This window comes from Netta rufina (assembly GCF_964035555.1).
Source record: "Netta rufina genome assembly, chromosome: Z".
Taxonomy (NCBI): domain Eukaryota; kingdom Metazoa; phylum Chordata; class Aves; order Anseriformes; family Anatidae; genus Netta; species Netta rufina.
Genome location: NC_140126.1, coordinates 25,569,784 through 25,597,295, shown reverse-complemented (window position 1 = coordinate 25,597,295; position 27,512 = coordinate 25,569,784). Strand labels below are relative to the sequence as shown.

Genomic DNA, 27,512 nt, shown 5'->3' with positions numbered 1-27,512 from the left:
TGTCTCTTAATTTCAAACAGTTTTATGATTTCCAGATGTTATTTTTACTTTTCCTGATTTTGATGGTTAATATATTTACATTTTTATATTTACACTGCATGTTCTTATAAGCATAAATAAAATAGAGTCTGTGTTTGGAAATTACTTAGGATTGTGTTTCTTCATGACTTCGAGAAGTTGCATTTTTTTTTTGTTGTTGTTGTTTGTGTTAGTTTTGTGGTTTTTAATTTATTTTTTTTAATTATGATTATTTCTCCTAAGTGTAAAATTCTGGGTAATATTTGAGAGAGTGAACTAATTGCCCAAAGGTTGTAAAATGACATCTATGAAAAAAAAAAACAGGTATGAAAGGGGAGTCAGGCCTAATTTGTGGATATAATATTCCAGTCAATGTAAACTGTAAAGTAATGTGATGTATACGCATAAAAATGTTCTTACAGTGCTTGTTCTCTCATAAAGGGGCAACTCCAAATATCATTACTATGGGATTCGTGTCAAGCCAGACTCTCCTCTTAATCGACTACAAGAGGACATGCAATATATGGCTATGAGACAACAGCCCATGCAGCAGAAACAGAGGTAAATTGTGAAATGAAGATGAATACTTATTAATAGTTCTAGTTCATAAAGCCTTATGTTCTCTTACATCGAAAATTTGAATGAGAATTCTGTTCACTTCCTGTCTTTGAATCATAGAATCATAAAATGGTTTGGGTTGGAACAGATTTTAAAGATCATCTAATTCCAACCCCCCTGACATTGGCAGAGACACATTCCACTAGACCAGGTGGAAGCCCCATTGAACCTGGTCATAAATACTTCCTCCACGGCTTCTATGGGCAATAGAAAAACAGAAGTTCGCTGTTATGCAACTGCAGATACACACTCAAGTCACACATCAGTCAACATAAAAAAATATTGACCTGGAAATCATTATAAACCCGCAAAAATTAATAATAAAAAGTGAGATGTGATACAACCAGACTCTTTTAAACTATCTTGAGATCTTTTACCACAATCTGATGAAAAGCATTAAAACCTTGAATTTTAAATGTTATTGTTTTTAATATGATACAACTTTATATATAAGCTGTTTATAACTGAGCTCGTGGTTAAGTTCAGTTTGACATTTATTTCTTTTCCCTGCGAAGGACAAAGATGACCATAACAGTTTGCCTGTAAGTGATTTAGGTATTTTCTCTTAGCATCTATTTTTACTGGGGATCTTCTGAAATCTCTGAAGTATTTGAAAGCAGTGGCACTTTTCTGGGAAGACTGAAGGAGATTTTTATTTTAATTTTTTTCACAAATGTCAAAATGACAGCAGAGGCCTATGCTTTTGGTGAAAGAATGTGCAGATATGCATATAGAAAAACCTGTATTGAACAGACATTTTTAGGGGGGGAAATGGAAGTCAGTACACTTCTTTGAAATTACTTTTCCTTGAATGATGTCACTAGCCTCCCGTATTACACTAAAGTGAAATATCTAAGATGCCTGAGAAATATATCTAAGCAAAGCATGTTTTATCCATTTAAGCGCATTCATTTACAGGTTTCATTCACTCATGCTCAAAATCAAATGCATGCCCCAAGATATATGCCACAGTTACCTAACCAGAATTGTTTGTGTGGGACATGGAAGATAAAGGATGCCAGTTAACAAATCATCATCACCTCTTTTGTGTTCTTAATTCACAATGACAGAGTGATTTTGAAATTGTATTATATGACTCTTGGGAGTGGACACAATTTTTCCTTACTATTTGCCTTAATGTTTTGCTTACTACCATATATCTTGCATAGTTCTCTTGTTTTCCTTAGCTAGGGATGTTTGGCAGCGTTTTCTTAACTCTTTTAACTTTTCTTAACTTTTAAGGTCAGTTTGGCCTATGAATGAAGTCATACATCTGGCATTGTGTAGCGTTTTGTGCTTATCTTTCCTTCAACCCGTGTTTCATATGTGCACATGCATGCTCCCTTTCATATTCAGTTCATACCACACTTAAGCTTTGTTGCGATAATATGTAAAGATGTTGATTAAGGATGGAAAGTACAAGGCAGTGAGTAAGACAGTACATTTTGGAAAGTACAAGGCAGTACTTTTTCTGTTTAGTCATACCAATTCTTCCATCTCTATCACCTCTTAATTGGATAAACACTTTTAGTCCTTTCTTGCAAAAAATGCAGACTGAATATATGCTACCAACCATTTTCCTTCGTTCCTGCTCTTAATCTGAGGGTCATGAACCTTTTCCATTTGTGTAACTTGGCTATTCCAAAGTACTCCTGTATGGTCATGTTCAGTTTGTCCTGGGCTTGAATTCGTGGTCTGAGATTTATCAGACATAAATTTCAGATGCAAGGTAATGCTCTTGGTTGCTTAGTCTTGGTTGTGATCAGTGTTAGCTGTGGGAGTACTCTTTCTCTGTTCCAGTAAGAGGAAAAAAACAGTAACTACCAATCACAGATGTTAATAGTCATATCTTCCAGCTGAGACAGTGGTTTGGAGACAACAACCATAGATCAAGAGACTTAAAGCACCTATGAATTGGAGTGAAGAATTGCAGTTAACGACTAGTCTTGGCTGGAAGATAATAGCTAACACCCTGCCTTACAGCTGAACCTGCTGTATGGCTCAGACTTGCAAGGGAAGGCCTGGCTTGCCTCTGTCATCAGACATTTTTCAGGGTAGGAATAAACAGGATATTTAAATGGTTATATTATCCATCAGTTCTGGGTCAAATGCAGGCTAACAAATGGTAAATGGACACCAAGAAAACAGAAAGATTATTAGGAAGAGATGAAGTAATATCCAACCCAAATATTTTGCCGGGTATAATTGTACAATTTTATGTCTGACACTAAACACTTGCAACTTTAAAGTATAGTCTTATTATGATCTCTTTCCCATAAGCTGTCCTTTCCAGACAGTTGTATCAGAGACTCACTCCCTAAAGTCAAGTTCGATTTTTTTATTTTTTTATTTTTTATTTTTTTCTCTCTTAGCTCATAATGAGCAGAAACTTGTAGCTTAGGAGGAGGTGAGTTATCTTTATGCTTTACTCTCAGCAAATAGTTATAGACACACTTATCTGTTCCTTACGGCATTCTTCATGTTTCCATTTTTATTTCCATGAGTGAACCTCTAGCTTTCCAGGTTAATTTCAGATATATATCTCAGTACTTCTATACACAAGTTGTAGTTCCTTTTATTTATGGGAGCTCCACAGTCAGCTAAGATATTTTTTAATATATACAATAAATATATTGTTTTATACTGCATATTGTAACATTAAGCTAACACATTTATTAGTGTTCTAATCAGAACACATCAATCACTGCTTTCTATAGATGCTGTTTACCCTACATATTTATTTTATGTAGAAAATAATCTGTATTTTGGTACTGTTCTCTTGCGTGTTTTCTTGTGTTCCCCAAATATACTGTTTAGTCAAACATTACTTTTAAACCAAGCTATCTTGAGTCCAAAGCAACAATTATTTATTAATCTTTTAAAAGAGGGTTTGGATTTATGAACAGCAGAGAAACTACATGTTATAGCATTTTTGTATTTGAAGATACAGATCAATGCATCACTGCCCCAAAATACCAGTATCTGTAAACTCATCTACAATTTCCTTGAGACAGTATTCTAAAATGATTAATAATAGAACTTACATGATACACTACTAAACTAATTCCAAATGGAATACTTCAGAAAACACCCACAGCCTTTCTCTTGATCAAGGACATACCTTTTGTATATAGTATGGTTGGGTGCTGAGCTGACTGTGGCTTAAGGAATTAGAAAGGTCTGCTTCACCTTCTAGATTATGTTTATCTCAGCAACCAAGAAGGACTTTTTTTAAAAAGTGCACACGTTGAATTTGCATTTTTTTAAATTCTGTGCAGTTCTACCTTATTTGATTTCAGACAACCATGCTTTAATTAAAATACTGCCTGCATATTTTTGAGGGTTTATAATGTTTCACAACAGTGTACTTGGAAGTGTTGTTATTTCCTTTATACTAGAATGCAACTGGTATAAACTTGATCTCAATACCAAAAACTTCTAATATTACTCAGTTATTTCTTTGTTACCTGCAACTTCTTATGCAATAAATATTTAAAGTATTTGGCTTTCTTTGATTTTTCTATAGTTAACTCTAGTAAGTGTTGCCTTTTGTATTAAAAACTGTTTGAAATATCTTGTTTTCTGCTAGTTTTAAAAGTTTATTTTTTCCCCCTGCTGACATTAATGGGAACATTTTATTTGTACACAATACTAAAATGCTTTACCATACTTTACACACTGTTATCCATAAGGTCACCACTTTGTTACATACTTGGGTGACAGTGAAATCCTAGTGATAAATCACAATAATAGATTTAAAATGAGAAATGCAAGCATATTCTTAGAGCTTAGTTCTGTTTGTTTCTACAACGCCTACATATTTTGAGCAAGCTAGAAGGATAGAAATTTTTGTTATTAACAAAAAAAGAGAAAGAATATTATAAATTGCGTAACAGCATGAGTTGAATTTTTCAGAAATATATTAGATTCTAATACTTAGAGGAAAATCCGAATACTGGCAACAAGGCAACAGTGCAAGCAAACAACAAATCTGCTGAAAACTTAACTGAAAAAGCTGCTGTTTTGTGTCTGTCTTGTGACTTAATCAGTCCATTTTGGCTCCTATTTATTTATTTACTTTATTAATTTATTTTTGTTTTTGTTTGCTTCTTGTCCTGCAGATTTTTCTTGTCCTGTATGTGCACTTCACATCAAGCAGACATTTTCTTATTCTTCCCCTTTCTGCCTTATTAATGAATATTAATTGTTTGCTGTACAATAATTTTAGGCAGTATTTATTGATCTGTTCTGCAGTGGGAGAAGAATTTTCTGTTAATAACCTTTCTTCAGAGTTCGACGATGGAAGTCAATGGAGATGTATTCTAAATTAGGTGCCTAGTGAGACCAGTATATCATTCTGCATCACTTTTGAATTCCATGTTCTGATGTCAGATGTTCAGATTTTTGAGGGATTTCCATAGCTTTTCACAAATTGAAAAAATCTCTGATATTAACTAAAAACTTTGCTAAATTTTGCTATGTTTATGTTAACCTATATAAAATTAAAATTGTGTCCTTTCTGGGTCAAATATCTTAAAAAGTTTTAATATTCATGTAAAATCAGGTATTATTTTCAACTCCGGGTCTCCTGGCACGTTGTAGTTTAAAAGAAAGGAAAAGGATGAAAGATTAAATAAGTTATAGGTTAGTAGGGGGCTAGAATAGGAAAACAAAGCTGAAAGTCTAGATTATTTTTTTTTCATAATAATTTTACTAGCTAAGAAATTCTAACCATTTTTTTCAATGCATCAAAAAAGATAGAATTTAACTAATGGTTTGTGGAGAGCCTTTTCTCATCTAAACTGACGAAGTTCCATCTGTACATAAACAATAGCAGATCTAAAAATCTTAACTACTGTTTGTGTATGTTTCATCTGATGCTCCTGTGCTCCTGCAAAGAATATTTTCTTTTTTTTTCATTCCTTGGTTTAAGTGATTTTCTAATGAAAATGGTTAATTCCTGTTACAAGTCCCCTGTCATAGTGCCAGAATTAGGATTTTTGCCTGGCATATGTTCAGTAAAGCACAGCAGATTAAGAAGGTGGGTAATCCTGATTCTTAGCACCAAAGGATTAAGTTGGCTTTTTTACTTTTAATTAAAGGTGGTTTTTTGTTTTGTTTTGTTTTGTTTTCATAACTGAAAAACTCTTAAAGGAGTGTCATTCTTAGTTCAAAACATTTTGAATCATGTTTCAAAAGCTGAAGGGTCTGTAAAATGATAAATTTTAAAGAAAGTATTGGAACTGTCATAGAGGTTTTGAAATACAAATATTTATAGAAGTTGGTCTGCCTGGTATTTGCAATTACAATACATAATGAGAGAGAAGTTAAGAATTCTTCCTAGATGAATGGCCTGGATTACAGGGAGATTTACCATCTGAGTTTAGTGCTACCATGATACCATAAATGAAATTTTAGTCTTTTTAAAGTCAATTAAAGCTTCCTTTCTGTCTTCAGTAGGCTCAGGATTTTACACTGGATGATTACAGAATGTGAAACTTAATATAAGTGTCCTAGAGATAGGATAGGTATGGGTGTCTCTCTCTCTCTCTCTTTTTTTTTTTTTTTTTTTTTTTTTCCCCAAGCATTTGACATTCCTGAAGTTATAAAACTTCTTATTAATCAGGCCAAGAGTCTTTCTCTTTGAAAAGGGTACTTTCTCTGTATTTTCTTATTGTATAGTTAAATTCCTTTCAAGAATGTCTAGAATACTGAATGGATGCTTTTCATGGGAACTTGCTTTTAAAGTAGTCTTAGTAGTTACACAGTGCATTGCTATTGTATGTTTACCAGGAACAAAATGAAAGTTCCCAAATGATTAAACTGCTTCTCAAAGTAGTGCATCTAGTATGGAATTTATTTTCACTTTTCTGAAGTTAGCATGGAGTTGAACAGTCTGCACAGCAATTCAAGCTTGAGTGGTAGTTAAAACACATCCTGTTCAGCTTTGGGGTTTCACTTATTTCCTTCTCTGCTGGCTACAATTCTGTTTTGAAGTGCAAAGTATGCAACATGGTACCATTAAGAACTGGGACAGAGTAAATTCTTATTTTTTAATGCAAGTCACAGGCAGGATCTTATGCCTACCAGAATGATGTCTTACAACACTTGACCATCCAATCTAACATTCCCATTTTAATAATTGTGATTTTTATCCTTTATAAAAGATTCTGATATATGACTAATGGAGGATTTAGTTTTCCAAGTAGCTTTCTCAGGCCTTCTGTGTTTATAAGATATGTTTGTTGCATTTCAAGATCTTTCAGTTTTGTCCTCAGATAGTAATGCTGTTTTTCTTAAGGTAACAAGAACTTTGTTTTATAATACTTAATTCCTTGGAAGATGTGCCATTTGGAAAGGGAAATATTTCATTTATTTTGGTGTAAATGAGCTGGTCTTATAGGTATGCTGTTCCTAAGCTGAATTGAAGAATAAATTGGTATTAGTGCTGTAATATCACTTGCATGAATTCTGTTATGCATTGGTAATGTTCTAGGTTCCCTTAGTAATCTGTTTCTTCTGTTATTTACAAAGTAAATAAACTTTGATACATTCTTTTATTACTTTTCCTCAAAATTTTATTTTGAGATGGAGAAATCAGAATGAACATAGACTGTATGAGCTCATTTATGAAGACGTGAACAAAAGGGTTAATTTCAAACTTGATACTTTTGTAGGTATAAGCCTATGCAGAAAGTGGATGGAGTTGCAGATGGCTTCACAGGAAGTGGTCAACAGACAGGCACGTCTGTTGAACAAACTGTAATTGCCCAAAGTCAACATCATCAACAGTTTTTAGGTATGAAAGCATGTTTTATTCTGCTGTATAAATAAGATGACCTCCACTGCAGATATCAAGTCACATAAGTACAGGAATTATTTCTAAAGTTATAATGTCCTCTTTACAATTTTTACTGACAACAGCAGAAAAAGGTACTTAAACTACATAACATGTTTTCTGTTGTGAGCTTTATGTAACATTTAATGTGCATCATGTAAGTATAAAAGGAAAAATATGCACATTCTGTGTTTGTGTGGTATATTTAATATTGTATAAATCACAATACAGTTGCTGTGCAGTTATATGTAGACATGTGTACTGAAATTCCTGTGATAACGATTGTTCCTTGCATGGTCGTTAAAGTGCATTTTGATGATTAATAATGTGTGTATGTGTGGGGGGGGTATATTACAGTTATAGTTTAACCACCCTCTTTTGAAAGTGTACTTCAGTGTTTTAAGTGGAAAGAGAAACAGTTGCAACTAGAACCTCAGGGTTCATGTTTAAAACTCTGCAAATTGTGCATTCATTGATCCAGTTAAGCATTTAAATTTCTCAGTAATGAAAACAAATAGTAACTTAGAAATTCGTTTATGTAAAAAGACTCTGTCTATGTTATTGCAGATTGTTGTGCACTTAAGTGGTTAGGATTTTCAAGCACTGAATCAGTTGGCCTAGTATTGTTATTATGGAAATCATTGAGTACACAAGGATGCTGTTAAAATACTTTGAATTGCCCTTTCCAGATGTGTTTTAGTGCAGCAGTTTTCCCTCAGATCAGCTTCTCTCTTGGAAATATTTGTGACAAATACAGAAATCACACATTTCAAACAAAAGATACATTATTGAGTCTACTAAGACACTTCATGCCTGACTACGTAGAAATTACAACAGTCGTACGAGACAAAAGCTATTCAACAATTAATCTTCTATACATTGACATAAATATTTTTCTTCATCCTGTAACATCCTGAGCATGTTTGGTTTAACTTTTTCTATTTAGGTGTAGTATGTACTTTACCTGGCTTTTATATCTTTAAGAATCATTCTTTTTTTCTTTTTTTTCTTTTTTTTTTTTTTAAATGCTGTCTGAATTTCTTTACAATATTAACATAAAACAAGTATGAAAGAATTTTCACTTTGAGCATTATGGCCTTTTGACATTTATTTCTTTGTATCATCTTTAATTTTTTCCTGATCATACTGTAATAGGCACTGTTCACAATAGTATTCTCTCATTATGTTGTCATGGAAACAGATGCATCTCGAGTACTTCCAGAGTTTGGAGAAGTTGAAATATCTGCTCTACCAGATGGTACTACCTTTGAGGACATCAAATCACTGCAGAGTCTTTATCGAGAGCACTGTGAGGTATCTCCTATATATATATTTTTGAATGGGGCTTTGGTCAAGTGGGACATGTCCCTGCCCATGGCAGGGTTGTTGGAACTAGATGATCTTTAAGGACCCTTCCAACCCTAACCACTATATGATTCTGTATGATTCTATGATTATTTGGAAGGTCCCCTTCACAGGGAATAATATATAAATGAAATTTTCTGGAGAATGAAAAGTAGTTGTATTTGATTTCAAAATTTTAGAGAAACTAAACTTCACACTGTACATGAAGATCTTTGCCTTAGTAGGAAAACGTAAAAAAAAAAAAAAAAAAGTTATTTTTTTTACATTTAAAAACAACGCTTTTTTCACATTAAAGAAACATTGAGAAGTTTAAAACACATTTCATATTGAATAAAAATATGTATTTTAAAATTATTTCAAATGTGTTTTCAAACCTATCTGAATGAATAAAATAGCAGGTTTCCTTTATGTTTGCGTGAACAATCTTTTGGGCTTGAATTCCTGTGATGCATTTATGTAGGCTGCATTCATTTCTGGAGGCTTCCTTGCATGTGCACTTGGTCTTACTGTCAGTGCACACCAGCTTATACTACTGGATAATACATGGATATCAAAGATATTAAAACATTTATTACTTCAGAAATGTAAAGTTTGCACATGCTCCACTACGTTTTGAAGGAAAAAAAAGCCATACCTTTAGTTGAAGTTGGGATTAGTGAGAAGCTGGGTAGAAGACAAACAGTATTTGCATTTTATTTTCTCAGGCAATACTGGATGTGGTAGTAAATCTTCAGTTCAGCCTGATAGAAAAATTGTGGCAAACTTTCTGGCGCTATTCTCCCTCTACTCCACCTGATGGCACTACCATTAATGAACCAAGGTCAGAAGATATTTTGTCTTTGTTTACTGCTTAATGGAAGTGTAAAATAATAATAATAATATAAAACATTACTGGCTTTACCTTCAGAGTAGTAATCTTCCTTCATATACTGTTTTTTCAAATTAAATGTATGTTTTCTTTCACTTTCATTAAAGCTGTTTTTATGGCAGATTGCAGATCTGAAATACTTTTGTTTTCCATTTTTAATTCTGGTTAGCCAACTACAGTAAAGGTGTGTTTTCACAGTATCTTTTCCAGTTCTTTTAAGACAAAACGATCATTCATACCTCTGCATAATTTATGGGCTAGAGCAGACCTATGAAAGCATTTTTCTAATCTAGTTTCACGTGACACAAGGTCTAAAGTTCTGTTCACTGTAGTTGAGCCATCTATAACTTTATTAAATAATAATTTTAACACCAGTTGTTGTTTTTTATCTTCTGCAAATGCATTTTCATTTATTCATTTGCTGCATTTGTTCACTCCAGCAATTTGAGTGAAATAGAAAGTCGACTTCCAAAAGCAAAGCTGATTACTCTGTGCAAAAATGAGTCTATTCTGAAATGGATGTGTAACTGTGATCATGTGATGTACCAGGCTTTGGTGGAGATTCTCATTCCTGACGTCCTTAGACCTATTCCTAGTAAGTTGAAAACAAAATATTATAAGGATTTTTGTGCGTGTATATATGTAGTGGTGGTTGTCCTGTGGCTTGCAGGGAAGTTTTAGAAATGATTTTCTGGGTTAGAGAACTATTGCGTATCATTTATCCCTAATTCTATTGGTTAGGAGACTGGATGCATGCCTTTATATTTTAAAAGTAACTAAGGATCTTAGAACAGTTGGAAGATCTAGTTCTCAAGATCAAGGTTCCCATGAAAGGTGCTTAGACACACTGTGACCCTGAGACAATGTGAACTGTCCATCAGTCTTTCCACTAAATTCAGTAGCTTTTAGTTTAAGCATTACAAATTAATGTCTGAAGAAAATGTATGTGAGCTTTGTGATTTCATTTTTGGACATTTAGTCTTTTGCTCCTTATCAGTGGCTGCTGAAATCAACTTTAATGGCTGTTAAGGCAATGAAGAATTAGCTCTGAATTTTTTAGTCCAATTTATTATTCTGACCCAGTATTTTTTCTCTCTTATATCCTGCAAGAAAGAGTCAGTAACAGTCTGACCATTTAACCATTATAAGGAGTGCATCTTTCTGTTGAAAGCTAATTTTACTAGAATCCATCATTGCTCCGGCAATGTATTTTTATAGCTATTTTTGGTAGAAAAAAAGAGAAGTTAACTCATTTATAAAACCTTTATTATTATCTCATGTGTATTGTGTTAAATATTAAAACAAAATCATGTTAGGACTTAAAAGGATTATATTGTATTACTAAGTGTTATATCCTTTCCATGAAACAACCAAGTCACTTTACAAAATTGGATTAATATGTTTTTAAAAACTAGGACCTCAAGTAGCTTTGCAGATAATAAAGTTATTTTTTTCATGCTGTAAACACCCAGTGATAAGCAGTTCATCAGAAGATGTGCACGTACTGCATAAGAAGTTTTATAGACTTTATGCATGTCAGTAAAACTAAATAAGATTTCAGTAAATTAAGTATGATACAAAAGAATTTGAATCATCAGTAACTCACATGGTAAAAAGAGCATTTCTAAAAGACAAGCGTTCATTTCTTAGTCTACCAGGAAGTATTCAGCCATATAAACAGAATCCAGTGAATCTATATTTGGACAGTTTCTTCTCACATGTAACTAAAATCATTTGAAAGAAAATGTAGTTTTCTATTTATTTTACTTGTCTTTTTTTTTTTTTTTTTTTTTTTTTTTAAGCTGCATTCATTCTCTATTAGCCTTTAGAAAGATGTAGTTTTTATTTTTGTCTCCTTTTCAGCTGTTTGAGTAAATGCAGTGATGTCAACAAGCTAGTGGTAGGTAATAGAAAATTAGTTTTTTAGTACTCAGGAGATAGGGTTTTCTTTTTTTCCAGGTGCAGTTCCTTACATTAAAATGTTTGAAAAAACAAAAGTTATCTTTTGAGTACTGCTGATCATTCAAGAGCTTCAATATCTCTCAAAATCTCTGTCACCCACTCAGCAGTTCTGTGGATGCTGTAGTGAAGGAAAAAAATACACACAGATTTCACACCTGTTTGAATAATCTAACCTTCTATCACTAAAACACACTTTCATGTTTTGCTTATTGATGATATCCTTAAATACTGCATGTTGGATTTTGTTCTTTAAAACTGAAGTGAATGGCACCATGATAGTATTTCTGGCTATACTGAGCTTGTTTGAGGAAACTGCAGTATTTGAATAATAGGATTTTTTCCAGTCTTTCTTCTAGAAGAGGTACTTAGATGAAATGGAAAGCTGAATGTTTGTTATGGATATTTTCAGTGGACAAGAAACAAATGCTGTGATTATTGATGTTCTTGTATAAGAATGCCCAAAACAATACTGCTTGGTCATCAACTTCTTGAAAGATTAGATGTGGAAGTCAGAACTGATTATTAAACCAAAACTAAAATCGTTATTGCATAATCTATACCTGAATGAGGCATTTTGAACCTAGATTGGATTTGTCTTTTGAAAGTAAAAGCAGCAGATCTGCATATTGGGTAAATAAGTGGTGAGGATGCAAACCATTTCAAAACAGGTACATTTATTTCTTTTCATTCCGTTTTTATTCTTTAATGTACAGGTGCCTTGACCCAAGCCATTCGCAATTTTGCAAAAAGCCTTGAAGGTTGGCTTTCAAATGCCATGAACAATATTCCACAGAGGATGATACAAACCAAGGTAGACAAAATTATTGCAGCATTATTCTTGCAATGGCAAACCCAGTGGGCAGTATTATCTAAAAGAAATAGCATTTTAACTTTAATGCTAAATTTCACATTCAGCACTGTGTCAAATGGGAGAATAAACAACTTAAGTTTTGTAAAAGAATTAAAGGGAAGGAATTCCTTAAATTCCTTAAAAGGAATTTGATGTTACATTAACATAATTCACATTTCAGGGATCATTAATATGGAATATTAAAATTAAAGTAAATAATTAAAGAATTGATCTGCAGATAGAGAGTACAATATTTAAAAAGAAACGGATTTTTTCATAGGTTGCCGCTGTAAGTGCCTTTGCCCAGACTCTGCGAAGATACACATCTCTTAATCACCTGGCTCAAGCAGCTCGTGCTGTTCTTCAAAATACTTCTCAAATCAACCAGATGCTCAATGATCTTAATCGTGTTGATTTTGCCAATGTTCAGGTAAATTTTAGCTTTAAATAACAGGCTATGAAAAAACAATGTCTTATTTCCTCCAAGATTTTGAACTTTCATGTTAGTTGTCATTGTTCTATTAAGAAAGTGAAGTGATAATGTTTTGCTCATTCATATATGCACTGATTTATTTCAAATATGCCAAGTCACACTTTAGGAAAGCGGAGCTGAGAGAGCTGGGCCTGTTCAGCTTGGAGAAGAGAAGATGGAGAGGGGATCTTACCAATGTGTACAAATATTTGAAGGCAGGTTGTAAAGAGGATGGGGCGGACCTTTTTTAGTGGTGCCCAGTGACAGGACAAGAGATAAAAGGCACAAACTGAAACACAGGATGTTCCAGCTTAATATAGAGGGGCACTTCTTTACCGTAAGGGTGACAGAGCACTGGAACAGGTTGCCCAGGGAGGTTGTGGAGTTTCCTTCTTTGGAGATACTCAAAACCTGCCTGGATGCCATCCTGCACAATGTGCTGTAGGTGATCCTGCTTTGCAGGGGGGTTAGACAAGATGATCCCCAAAGGTCCCTTGCTACCTCAACCATTCTGTGATTCTGTGAAAGTGAAAACTTAAAAGCATTGTCTGTTTACATTTACTGTCTTCAAGTGCTTGTATTCTTCCAAATTCTTTGCAAATGTGTCACACGTACATTCTTAGAATGGGTATCATGAATGATGTCTTAGTAGTAGCTTAAATGATACTTCACGATTACATCAAAGATAGTAGAGTAGTGTTTGAATGTCTCTAAAAGTAATTAAATGCACAGCATTGTTTTTAGCACAGACTGTTTCATTAATTCAAAGACAATTCCGTTAGTATGCTTCATCTAAGTGTCTGTGCTGAAGTGCACAAGATCTCCAGAGCAGCTGATTAGATTAGTACTGGTTTCCAGTTAGCTATAAAGTGTAAGTTTATAATTTCATTGCACTTTCAGAAAAGGTTTCCCAAATATTTCTGCTCCTGTGAGGAAAAGGTTGTTTGTTTGTTTGTTTGTTTTCCTTTTGCCCAGCGAAGTGAAATATTCCAGGTTACTAGTAGTCCTATGTTTGAATTTTTTCTTTGTGAATAGATATTATTACGTACTCTTAATAAAAAACAGTTTACTAGCAACATTTCTATTATTTTTGGTTTTGACATACGCTTTTTAATGAATAATGTTTAACATATGTACTTACACTATACAACAATATATAAATATAAACTATAAATGGTAGTATTAGAATAGTTCAGTTGGAAGAGACCTAAAAAGAGCATTCTGTCAAAATAACAATAGAATATCATAGAATAAGAGAGTTCAGTAGAGTTCAGTAGAAAGGTACCTACAAAGATCATCCAGTCCAGCTGCATGACCACTTCAGGGCTAACCAAAAGTTAAAGCGTATTCCCAGGGGCATTGTCCAAATGCCTCTCAAGCACTGACAGGACGGAGCTCTGAGGACTAGGTAGCCCAAGATCCATCATTAATATTCAAAACTGAGGCAAAAGAGGCATTACATTCCTCTGCCTTTTCCTTATCATAACTTGTTTGGTGACCATCTGCATCAAGAGTCAGTCCAATATTCTCCTTAGATCTCCTTTTGTTGTTGATGAACTTAAAATGCCTTTTGTGTTGTCCGACATCACACTGACTTAACTTCAGCTCAAGTCGAGCTTCAGCTTATCTTGTTTTCTCTCTGCAGATGTGAATTGCAGCTTGTAAATCTCTGTGAAGCCTGACTTTGTTTCCAGAGATCATACCTTTTTCTGCCCTACTTCCAGGAGAGTTCCCTGTTCAGCCAAGCTAGTCTTCCCCACTTGCTTGACTTGTGACACAATGGGGCCTTTAAAAGGTGGTTCTTAAAAAGTAACCAGCTCTTGTAGATCCCTAAACGCATGCCCAAGATCCTATATATGGGTCCCATGTATGCACGCCTGCTGGGTTGTGAACTCAGTGGTATTTCAGAGACGTGGGTTGGTTACTGGCATGTTAGGATGGAAGGATGGAGGCTCTTTAGGAAGGACAGGCAGGGAAGGTGAGAAGAGGGCATTGCCCTCTATGTCAATGAGCAGTTGGAGTGCATGGAGCTCTGCCTGGGGATGGATGAGGAGCTGACAGAGAGCTTATGGGTCAGGATTACAGGGAGGGCAGGGGCAGGGGACATTATAGTGGGAGTGTTTTATAGGCCACCTGATCAGGAAGACCAAGCAGATGAGGCCCTCTATAGACAGAAATAAGCAGCCTCACATTCACAAACCTTGGTTCTCAGTGGGGATTTTAACTGCTCCAATATCTGTTGGAGGGACAGCAACAGATATTGGAGCAGTTAGTAGGCAATCATTCCTGGAATCCATTGATGACAGCTTCCTTCTTCAAATGTTAGAGGAGCCAACAAGGAGAGGTGCAGTGCTGGATCTTATTCTCACCAAGGATGATCTGGTGGGGAATGTAAAACTCAAGGGCTGCCTTGGCTCCAGTGATCCATGAAATGGTGCAGTTTTAAATTCAGAGGGCAGCAAGGAGGAAGCACGGCAAGCTTGTTATCATAGACTTTGATAGAGCAGACTTTGCCCTCTTTGGTGTTTTGCTTGTTAGAGTACCATGGGACAGAGCCCTGGAGGGAAGAGGAGCCCATGAAAGCTGGTTAATATTCAAGGATCACCTCCTCCAAACTTAGGAGCGATGCATCCCAACAAAGAGGAAGTCAGGCAGAAACACCAGGAGGCCTGGATGGATGAACAAGGAGTTCCAGACCAAACTTTAATAGAAAAAGAATGCCTGGAGAGAGTGGACGCAAATACAGATAGTCTGAGAGGGATACAGAAATACTGTCCAAGCAGCCAGGTATCAGGTTAGGAAAGCCAAAGCTCTTTTAGAAATAATTAAAACAGGGACATCAAGGGCAACAAGAAGGAGTTTCATATATACCTCAGAGATAAAAGGAAAGTGAGGAAAACTGTGGGCCCTTTCCTGAAGGAAATGGGAAACCTGGTCACTCAGAATATGGAGAAGGCTGAGGTATTTGATGACTTTTTTGCTTGAGGCTTCATTCACAAGAACTCCAGACACAAAGCCCAGGTCACAGAAGGGAAAGGCAGAGACTGGAAGAATGATCAATCACCCAGTGTAGGAGAAAATCAGGTTTGCGACCATTTAAAGAAACTCCAGATGCACAAGACCATGCGACCTGTAGGATACATCTGTGGGTCTTAAGGGAACTGGCAGATGTAGTTGCTAAGCCACTTTCCATCTTATTTAAGAATTCATGGCAATCCAGTGAAGTTCCCACTGACTAGAAGAGGGGAAACATAACCTCCATTTTTAAAATGGGAAAAAAAAAAAAAGAAGACCTGGAAAACTACAGGCCAGTCAGCCTTACCTTTGTGCCTGGCAAGATCATGGAGCAGATACTCCTGGGAACTGTGCTAAGGCACATGGAAAATAAGGAGGTGATTGTTGACAGCCAACATGGCTTCACTAAGGGCCAGTCATCACTGACAAATCTAGTAGCTTTCTATGATGTGGTTACAAAATTGGTGGATAGGGGAAGAGCAGCTGACATCATCTACCTGAACTTGTGCAAAGCATTTTACACTGTCCTGCATGATATCCTTGTCTTGAAACTGAAGAGACGTGGATTTGATGGATGGAACATTGGGTGGGTAAGGAATTGGCAGGATGTCTGCATACAAAGTGTTGCAGCCAACAGCTCAAGATCCAGGTAGAGATCAGTAATGAGTGGTGTTCCTCATGGGTCAGTACTGGGACCAGAACTATTTAACATCTTTATCAGTGACATGGACTTGGAGATTGAGTGCCTTCTCTTGTCAATGACAACAAACTGTGTGGTGCAGTTGACATGCTACAGGGAAGACATGTCATCCAGAGGGACCTTGATGGGCTTAAGAAGTGGGCCTGTGCGATCCTCATGAGGTTCAACAAGGCCAAGAGCAAGGTCCTGCATCTGGGCCAGGGTAATCCCAAGCAGAAATTACAGGCTGGGCAGAGAATGAATTGAAAGCAGCCCTTATGAGAAGCACCTGGGGGTGTTGGTTGATGAGAGGCTCGACATGAGCCATGAATACATGCGTTAAGACCAAAATGCCAACTGTTATCCTGGGTTGCATGAAAAGAAACGTGGTCACCATGTGGAGGGAGGTGATTCTCCCCCACTACTCTGTTCTCATGAGACCCCACCTGAAATGCTCTGTTTAGCTCTGGGGCCCCCAGCACAAGAAGAACATGGAAGTATTAGAATGAGTCCAGAGGAGGGCCATGAGGATGATCAGGGTGGTAGGGCACCTCTCCTGTGAAAACATGCTGAGGGAGCCACGGTTGTTCAGCCTAGAGAAAAGAAAGGGAGACCTTATAGTGGCCTTCCAATACATACAGGGGGCCTACAGGAAAGCTGGAGAGGGACACTTTATCGCGGAGTGTAGTGGTAGGACAAAGAGTAATGGCTTTAAACCAAAAGAGACAGATTTAGATTAGATATAAGGAAGAAATTCTTTCCCCTGAGAGTGATGAGGCACTCGCACAGGTTGCTGAGAGAAGCTGTGGATGTCCCATTCCTGGAAGTGTTCAAGGCCAGGCTGGATGGGGCTTTGAGCAACCTGGTCTAGTTGTGTGTCCCTGCCCATGGCAGGGTTGTTGGAACTAGATGATCTTTAAGGTCCCTTCCAACTCAGGCCATTCTATGTTTCTATGATTCGGAACCCTCTAAAGCAGATTTCCAGGAGACACCACTAGCTCCCTAAGTAGCTCATAAAATAAGTAGCTCTAAGTTTGCTTTCTTAAAATCCAGGATGGCAATTCTGCTGACCTTTTTTCTCACTACACCAAAACTTTTGAAGTTCACTGTTCCATGATCATTGCTGCCAAGACAGTCATGTATTGTCACACCTCCTACAAGGCAGTGATATCATAACTTGGGAAGGGACCAAAGCTTCCAGTTTGTCCAATTTATTCCTCAGTGTCCATTTCTAAATGAGCATTTCAGATGTGCCTTTGAACCCTCCAGTGCATCCCTTGACTTGAATCCAGTGATCCTAGTGATCGATCCTATTTTAAAAGCTTTCTCAATCGGTATAGCCAGGTTATGAGCCAAGAATCATTTCCCTCATTGAGACAGTGGATCTTGTCAGGCCCCAGCAAATCTTGTGTCTCAAAGACTCCTCTGTGATTATAAAACCCACAGTTCTGGTTAGGGCACCAGTCTTGGAGCCAGGCACTGATGACCTGGGCTCATCTGTTTCTTTTCATGTCTCTCTCATTATTGGGAGGATTGAGGAAAACATTGCCTGTGCTCCTGAGTCCTTTTGTGATTTTCTAAGGGCCTTTAAATCTCTTGTGATCGACCTCAGACTTCTTGTTACAGCATCATTGATATCTACATGCAAGAGTTGGTGTGGGTAGTGTACTTGACCAAAAATGCAATATATTAATTATGGTAATAATAGTAACATAGACACAGTCTGTGAATTTTGAGGTGTTAACTTGGCACGATTGCTATAGTTTAAGAGCATGGCTTCAGTGAGTCTCCATTTGTTATGTCTTAGTTTCTGAAGTGTCCTGTTAGCCTCATTTAAACTTGATAACACTGACTAAATTAAATTGTTCATTATTACCTTCAGGGTACGTTTCTCCATTTGCTTGCAGTTTACTTTATACTTCAGGTAATGTGTAACCTAGTGCTGCCTATAGTCAGCAAACAAAGCAATCCTTGTTTATATACAAAGCATTCTTTTATAAGACAATATAACTGAAATTGTCTTTAGGCTTAACTTTGTCATAACTAAAGGAACCTAGCACTTGATTTCTTTTTATTTTATTTTCAATTTTAAATTATTATTATTTTTATTTTAATGGGAGTTTATTACATGAAACTCCAATTTAACTATTCTTTCTGATTGGCATGCCTGCAGTCCCAGCAAAAACTGGCAATTCCCAAATATTTCAGTAATAAAATTATGAACGAGGAAAGTGAGAGATGTCTTTTTTTGAAGATTAACGCAGAAAACTACAACATACTTGATGTTTGCTTTTACATGTTGTATTTTCCCCACCCACTGTCTTTCAACAAAACTGTGACATATATAAAAATAAAAACTATGAGTTTGTGTCATAAGCATTTTTTGTCCTTTTAATCCACTGAATTGCTTAACCTTTAAGAATGAATTTCATTCTCTGCTTTGGTTTATGTATTGTTAATTCAAGAGTTGCCATTTGCTATAACAGGAGCAGGCTTCCTGGGTGTGCCAGTGTGATGACAACATGGTTCAGAGGCTAGAAACAGATTTCAAAATGACTCTTCAACAGCAAAGCACTCTGGAGCAGTGGGCTGCCTGGCTTGATAATGTAATGATGCAAGCACTGAAACCATATGAAGGAAGACCCAGCTTTCCTAAAGCAGCACGGCAATTTCTGTTAAAGTGGTCTTTCTACAGGTAGTATTTATTAGAAATCTAAAACATTTTAAGTATTATCTTATTTGCTGAATTGTTGACAGATGTAACATCCTACTGACTCACTAAGTCATGAAAAAATTATTAAAATATATATATATATATATATATATATATATATATAAATATAAATATAAATATAAATATAAATATATAAATATAAATATATATAATAATAATAATATATAATATATATATAATATAATATTATATATATATAATATATATAATAATAATAATATATAAATATATAAATATAAATATATAAATATAAATATAAATATATATATATATATATATAAATATATATATATATATATATATATATATATATATATATATTGTTCACATCAAATTCAGGGACACTTGTAACTTGGCAGGAACTTAAGTGATATTCTTTTAAAGTCCATGTGAAAAAGAATGTAGGTAGAATTTTGTTATGAGTTAGAAAGATTGTGTGAAATCTTTAGGTTGAATAACTATACAATTATTAGGTCACTATTTTTAATATTATTCATTGAAACACTGGTATCTATGTTTATTAGGTAAGGAAGACAAATTTTTTTTTTAATGTATGGAGAGCTCATTAAGACAAGCGTTCTGTGTTAGTTGCTTATTGAAACAGTGTGGTGGTTTTACCCAGCTGCGAAGCTGAGCTAAAGCACAACTGCTCTCTCACTCACACACCTCAAAGGGCAATGGGAGAAAATACGATGAAAAGGGCTCAGGGGTTGACATAAGAACAGGGAGATCACTCAGCAAGTATTGTCACAGGCAAAACATACACGTACTCAGTATAAGGAGATCAAGAAAATTTATTCTCTATTACTAACAAGGTAGAGCACTGAGAAAAAGAAAAACAAAAAACATCTTCCCCCCATCCACCCTCTCCCACCTCCTCCCCCTGAGCAGCACAGGGGAATGTGGCCTGCGGTCAGCAGCTTTGTCTCTGCCACTCCTTTACAGTCACCATCTGCCCCTGCTCTAGTATAGGTTCCCTCCCATGCCATTCTTCCCAGCCTGATCCTGCATGGGTTTCCCACAGGCAGCAGCTCTCCAAGCACTGCTCCCACATGGCTCCATCCCAAGGGTCCATCCATCCATCCCCCAGGAGCAAACTGCTCCAGCACAGGTCCCCCACAGGTGGGCGGCAGCTCCCACCAGTCCCCCTGCTCCTGCGTGGGCTCCTCTCCACGGGCTGCAGCTCTGGCCTGGGGCTTGCTCCTGCGGGGGCTCTCCATGGGCAGCAGCCTCCTCCAGGCCACATCCACCTGCTCCACTGGGGGCTCCTCCACCCATGGGGGGGCTGCAGCGTGGAGATCTGCTCCATGTGGGACCCATGGGCTGCAGGGGGACAGCCTGCTCTTCACAGGCTCCAGGGGAACTGCTGCTGCCTGCCTAGAGCACCTCCTGCCGTCCTGCTGCACTCACCTGGGGGCTACAAGGCTGCTTCTCACTCGTCACTCTCCCAGCTGCTGTTGTACAGCAGTTTTTTTTTTCCTTTCCTAAATCTGCACCTCCCAGAGGTGCAATCAACATCGCTTATTGGCTCAGCTCTGGCCAGCAGTGGGTCCCTTTTGAACTGGCTCTTAACTCACATGGGGCAGCTTCTGGATTCTTCTTACAGAGGCCACCCCTGCAGCCCTCCTGCTACAAAACCCTTGCTGTGTAAACTCACTACGAACAGTTAGCAGAATAGACCTAGTAACCTAGTTCTTTGAAAATTACTGTCAGCTAGTTGCTGAGGATAACAATATCATATTTTTTTTTTCATTTTTTTTCTTTCTGTTTTTGAATTTCAAAGTTTTAAAATCCTGACAATTAAAACCTTTGTACTGGGGCGGTGCGCTCAACATACATTATTTAAGTGTTAGCTTGTTTAAAGTGAAACAGTTTTCATACACTTTTGTTTCTTTTTTTGTGTGTGTGTTCTTAACAATTTTATTCCTTCAGGTTAGATTTTACGCATAGTTAAGTATTGGTAGTTACGCATATATGAAAACAAAGAAAATGGAAACCAAAACAATCCAGTTATTTCTTAATATGATGTGGTATCCAACAATACCTTCAGCAAAAGGAGAGAAGCAAATAATTTTTCCTGGACATTTCTTTCTGAAGACACCATAAATCAGACATTTGTGGATGATGTTGCTTTTAGGAATGTTGGTTTTGAGGTGAAATGTGTATATGGATAACTTAAAATGACTATAACATATAACAGAAATGTATCTTTTTCTATTTTTGAATAGCTCAATGGTGATTCGAGATTTAACCTTGCGCAGTGCTGCTAGCTTTGGCTCTTTTCATCTGATCCGCTTGCTTTATGATGAATACATGTTTTACTTAGTAGAACATCGTGTTGCTCAGGCAACAGGAGAGACACCTATTGCAGTTATGGGAGAGGTAAGAACATGTAAGAGACTATACTGATGGATTTAGTGATGAATTTGAGTATGTATCTTTGCAAATTTTCTAAATATTTATGTGGAGCTGCAGAAAGTTCTGCAGTGTAAGAATAGATTGGGTTACTAGTACATCTACTAATTTGTTGATTTTCAGAGTTCTAAAATCACACTGAATTCTAACATCCAAATCTTTGCTAACAAGCTTACTCCTTTACAAACCTGCACACAGATTCATGTGCCTAAGTTTGGGCACAGTTTGAGAAATGTTTTTCAACATAAAATATTTTTTCAGTTTTTGACAACTGAATGTGTGAAAAATAAAAAGCAAAACCAAACCCTGTTGCTTACATGGATCTGTTTACAAGTATTTACACACATTTTAAATTTCAACACAAATGATAACACAAGTGAGCTGACTACCCCCACTGACCTGAGAAGGGTGTCTCACTTGCAGAAATTTGGTCTGTATGGTACTGTTCACATTCATGTCACCAGTGCCAGCATGCTTAGAGGTCTGTGACACAGCTGATTTTCGTATCTGTGTTTCAAAGATTATAAGCTTTAAAAAACACAAAAGTCTCAGTTGAGAACCAGTGTTTGAGAACCAGTGGCATCTGCAAGGCAAAGTTTATCTCATCCCTCTGTGCTCCAGTACTTCATCTATCTAACCTTTTGAGTGAGATGTTTGATTTTTCAAAATAAATTTATATTAAAAGTGCTGGAAAATTGATATATTTAAAAATATACTCAATGCTTAATGGGATAGCTTTGTTACATTTTTAAATTTGGGAGTCATTGTATAATATTGATTACTGATTACTTCCAAGATATTTTGTGTGTGGATGTAACATCAGGTGTCATTCCTCCTTCAAGATACACAAATAGTATCACTCCATACTATAAACAGATATACTTTCAAGAGAAACTGGAGATTTCTTACTTCATTTGTCAAATAATTTCAAACCATATGGCATAAGGTTTCAGAAAAAATAAATTATAAAATTTCTGCTTAGTGACCCACCAATATTATATTTGCTTAATCTCTGCCTTATATTTGCAAAAAGATACTACAGAACTATATTGTTTACACATCCTTTTCTTCTTAATAGATATCATATATTTGTACATACATTTTTGGTGTAGTGTAGAGTCTTAAAAAAAAAATTATGCAAATTGAAGATGGATATATTACTGGGAAATAAGTAACCTAGAACTTCTGGAGGTGAAACAGGCGAGACAGAAGTTGTGAATTCTCATTAAGTATATGCTTTTTACTGTTTTCCTATGATTGAAATAAAACAAGGAAGTCTAAGACTGTAGTCTGACAAACACTGGTGTTACAGCTAAGAAAAACATTCTCATTTTCCACCTGTCCCCTTCTCCCATCTTTGGACACAGGTATTGGCAAAAGTACTTTGGAGTGCTGTAGTTAACTGCAGCCAAATAAAAATGACCTCATGTTTAAAGGTTTTTCTCTTAGGTGAGTTTTGTTATACATTTCTGTTGCGTGGTTGTGTGAACACTTAATGAACACAGCCAAAATATTATAATGATAGGTATGATGATGTGAAAGAATGGCTACTGGAGTTTATTCTACTAGCATTCCTTAAATTACTGTCTTACCTTACTGTACTTCTGAAAAAGACTGGTATCATTAATTATTGGTAGAAATTTATTATTTATCTGAATAACATACTCTTTTCATTTGTGATTGATTCATGACATTTTGCTTTGCCAATCTCATTAAAGAGTAGGTTAGAAGATTCAGGGAAAGAAAAAAAAAAGGAAGGTTGTGCGTCTAGCTTGTGAGCAACTTCTTTGAAAAGGTATCTTTTTGATATAAGTGAACAGTTAACAGATTCTAAACCTTTTCTCAGCAGTGGCCTTCATCTACCTTGTAAATCTGCAGTGCTGTAACTGCTTTTTTTTGTAACTTCATTTTTATTCTAGCTTCTCTGGGAAATTTTAAAAACAGCTTTTGGATAAAATATTAACAATTCAAAATGGATATATGTATATTTTCTGACCTTATACAACACAGAAGTAATTCGGTTCAGGTGATAAAGGCCATGATGAAGGTATCTTAAAAAAGAATTATATTATCACCCATTTTAATTTAAGAGGGCTTACTTAGTGACAGTTATATTAGAAAGTATGAGCCCAGGATGGAATCAAAAATGAATCGATGTGTAATGGATGTGGCTACAGTCAATACCATGTGTTCATGTGCTAGCCTCAAACCAGTATGGACCTGCTCCTTCACAGATGCTCTAAGTTTATATTTGCATAAGATGGTGTCTATTTTTTTTACCGTTTATTTTGCAGTTTGGTGATTTAAATGCTGTGTCCCCTGGAAATATGGATAAAGGTAAGCATTTTAATCTGTCCAGTAATTCCGTATAGAGTCTCTGAGCAAAGTAGCTTCTTAGATTTTAAAAATATATATACATAAATACATATACATACTATGATTTTAAAATGCGTGTATATGTATTGTGGATACATTAATATATGGATACTGCATCATATAATGACTACAATATTTTAGTTATGTTTCCTAATCAGAATTTATTTTAAAGATGTTTACTATTTACACAAGAAACATTCAAATTTTTAACCCAGCATTTAGTTGTTTCTGGTAGGACAGAGAAGGGGAACAGCCATGGGAAGAAAGCCAAGAGTATGCTCATGTATCTTTATTACTGCTAAGTGAAGATGTCAGGATTACATACAGTTGCTAAATAACTTGTCAGTGAAAAAGATAGGAAGAAAAGAGTTTTTTATAAGGTCTTCATGCCATATTTTGACATATATTTTTATACTGACTGGTTGTGTAATTTGACGTCAAGTCATAACCACATTTCACCTCAGTTTCCCTATCTATAAGTAAGAGTAACAACTCTTTTAAAAGTTTATCAAGTTTTATAGATGAGAGGTATTTTGCAATTATGAAGTTAATTAGAGTTTGATTTTGAGGTTGCTAATTGCTCTTTCTTGTTACTGTATGAATAGTGTGTAACTGAAGTGATCAGAACTGGGGTAGTCTGTTAATCTATTTTAAATAATCATTAATGTTTTCCATTAAAATTCTAACTCTTCAGTTTATACTCTATGAGATTGCTAGTCTTCCCTGCATCTTTGTATTTCAAATACTATTTGCAAAACAAAAGTCCTTGTATTACTTTTTTTTTTCCTTTGTGCTACTTTTACGGTTGTTTGTTTGTGCAGATGAGGGCAGTGAAGTTGAAAGTGAAATAGATGAAGAGATGGATGAAAATGGAGAGCCACAAGCCAAGAGGGAGAAAACAGAGATAAACCAGGCATTTCAGGTGGGCTGCATGCAGCCTGTGCTTGAGAGTGGAGTACAGCAGAACCTCCTGAACCCAATTCATAACGAGCACATTGTTGCAACTACTCAGACTATCAGACAATGCAGTGCTACTGGAAATACATATACTGCAGTCTAATATGAAACTTTCCCCCCACCATTACATTAGCCCTTAGGGTTTAATATGAAAAAAAATAAAGAGAGAAAAAGTCTGAAGGTTGACTGTTGTCAAATTTTAACTGTGCTGAACATAATTTTATTGGGGTTATTAAATGGAATGGATGTATGTATTTTGCCAGATCTGTTTAAAAAAAAAAAAAAAAAAAGAAAGAAAAAAGAAAAAACAACAAAGATTTTTTTGTAAACTGAATCATTTTACATTGGCCACTCAATATGAAGAGTTTTCTTAGAATCAAATGCAAGGAAGATTTTTGCAAAGCTTGATGTTAATGTTTTTGTCCTCTTATAATAATTTAAAATTTTTCATAGTTTTTTAAAAAAAATTAATGTTAATTATTAGTTATGACAATGATTTCATATACATAGGTTTCTAATTAGATGCACTTCTGTGAAATATCAAAAGAACTATTTTCTTTGATTTACACTGGAGGCATACTTATTTGACAGCAGATGCATCAAATTTGTTATAAAAGGTGCTTTTCCTTGGACAACTAAAAGACACTATTTTTAAAAAATTGTAAGCATTCAGGGGGAAATTTTGTAATAATGCTGGAGGATTGGGAAGATATTCTAGTTTCTTTCTGTAAGAAAGAAGCAAGTTTAAATAATGGAATTATAACAGAATGTGATAATATGTACGTAATAAACGTACCTAATTATTTGACCATTATATTAACAATGCAAGGTTCCTTTAAAATCAACAGTTCCAGATATTATTTCCTTACCAGTTCCTCTGTTTTGAAGACTACTGATTCTTTATGTGGCACCACTGAACAGGTGCATTTGGCTGTTGAGTGGTACTGTAGTTGTTAGAAGCTGAAGCTGAAAAACAAGTGACTTTATTATTATTGTTAATTTTTAAGTGTACATGCTACTTAAGCTGAACTGGACATACAGGAAAACATTCCATTTGGATGACTTTCTTCTATTCCAGGTCTTTTCATATTAGTGGTTCAATCTGCTGCTCTTAGAGAAGATGATTTATAGAGTGCAAGGAATGTAGCAACCTGCATCATTTTCCTTTCAAAAATATTTCCTTGTTGTTAAAGGGGAATTAAATTTTTACAAAAAAAAAAATTAGATAAGGCAGTGTAACTGGCACACCTCACTTGTACTTATTCCCAATTGTGTAGAATTTGAATAGGTGGCTAGATGGACCATTGCCATTTAAGAATGTACATCAGGGATCATTGTACCTCGGCTATTACATGGTGCCTTAAACAGAACTGAAGCTAAGATTTAGTACTTTTTGTTATTCTTAATTCTTAAAATAATTCAACAAGGTGTGCCTGTCATTTTCAAATTCCCTAAGAAGTAAGGACAGGTTACATAGCCTTCAAAAGAAGAAAATGATTTTTTATTATTAAATGATTTTAATATCCCTCTTAGAATGACAATAAACCTATTTTTTCTCATTTCTAGCTGGATTTCACTTTATTACAAATAAAATTTGCTTGGGAATTTAGAAGGCAAAACTAGCTTTAATACCAACTTCAAATGTCAAAATAGATTGACCATAGTCCCAAGCATGATTATATATTTTTTAGACCCCTGTCTACTTTTAATTTTAAAAAGTAAAAATAAATAAATGAGCAGGTACATAATGCAGTGCATGTTTTCAATATGTATATTTTGTGGGGTATCAGCCTGATTTTACATTTTAATGGTTAAATCTCATAATGACAGTTTATATAGCCCATATTGATTGACATTAAACAATCAGATTTTTCTTCTTAAACATTTCATTATGCGGACACGTGAATTTGCTACACTAAAATAGGGAATTAAATAAGAAACAAAGCCAAAAACTAAAGGAGAGCACAAAAAGATCAACTTTATACAAAAGACTGTGTAAGAAAATTAGGATTTCATTTATTTTGGATTATCTACTGTGTCTGTAAAATGACTTTAAAGTAATATATACCAAATGGGAGAATAACATGAAATGAATAGTGTACTTACAGCAACAGGTTTGTTGCTATAAATTACATATGCTTCAAAGACAGCTACATGTGAACTGAAACGTCCTAACATTGTTGTACAAAATTCAATTTAAATTCCTTTACGGAATGGGGAGGTGAATCCATCCTGCTTATTCTGTGTAGGTATAATTCCTAGTTAATGTCAGTAGAAGGCTTTTGCCTCAGTAAAAAGTGAAAGTGAGGCTTATATTCATTACTTCTAAACTCATAAATGCACTG

General features: G+C 35.4%; 1 protein-coding gene across 1 annotated transcript in view; it reads left to right on the top strand.

The window, feature by feature from the left end:
* RFX3 (regulatory factor X3) overlaps positions 1 to 26,007 on the top strand; it is a 122,864-nt gene extending 96,857 nt beyond the window's left edge. The window contains exons 7-17 of the mRNA XM_084304730.1: positions 460 to 579; positions 7,314 to 7,435; positions 8,676 to 8,788; positions 9,544 to 9,659; positions 10,148 to 10,302; positions 12,383 to 12,480; positions 12,800 to 12,949; positions 19,172 to 19,380; positions 21,648 to 21,801; positions 24,129 to 24,171; positions 25,032 to 26,007. Coding sequence (XP_084160856.1) covers positions 460 to 579; positions 7,314 to 7,435; positions 8,676 to 8,788; positions 9,544 to 9,659; positions 10,148 to 10,302; positions 12,383 to 12,480; positions 12,800 to 12,949; positions 19,172 to 19,380; positions 21,648 to 21,801; positions 24,129 to 24,171; positions 25,032 to 25,270 — 1,519 coding nt within the window. The 3' untranslated portion in view covers positions 25,271 to 26,007. The remainder of the gene's footprint in view (positions 1 to 459; positions 580 to 7,313; positions 7,436 to 8,675; positions 8,789 to 9,543; positions 9,660 to 10,147; positions 10,303 to 12,382; positions 12,481 to 12,799; positions 12,950 to 19,171; positions 19,381 to 21,647; positions 21,802 to 24,128; positions 24,172 to 25,031) is intronic.
* The last annotated feature ends 1,505 nt before the right edge of the window (positions 26,008 to 27,512 follow it).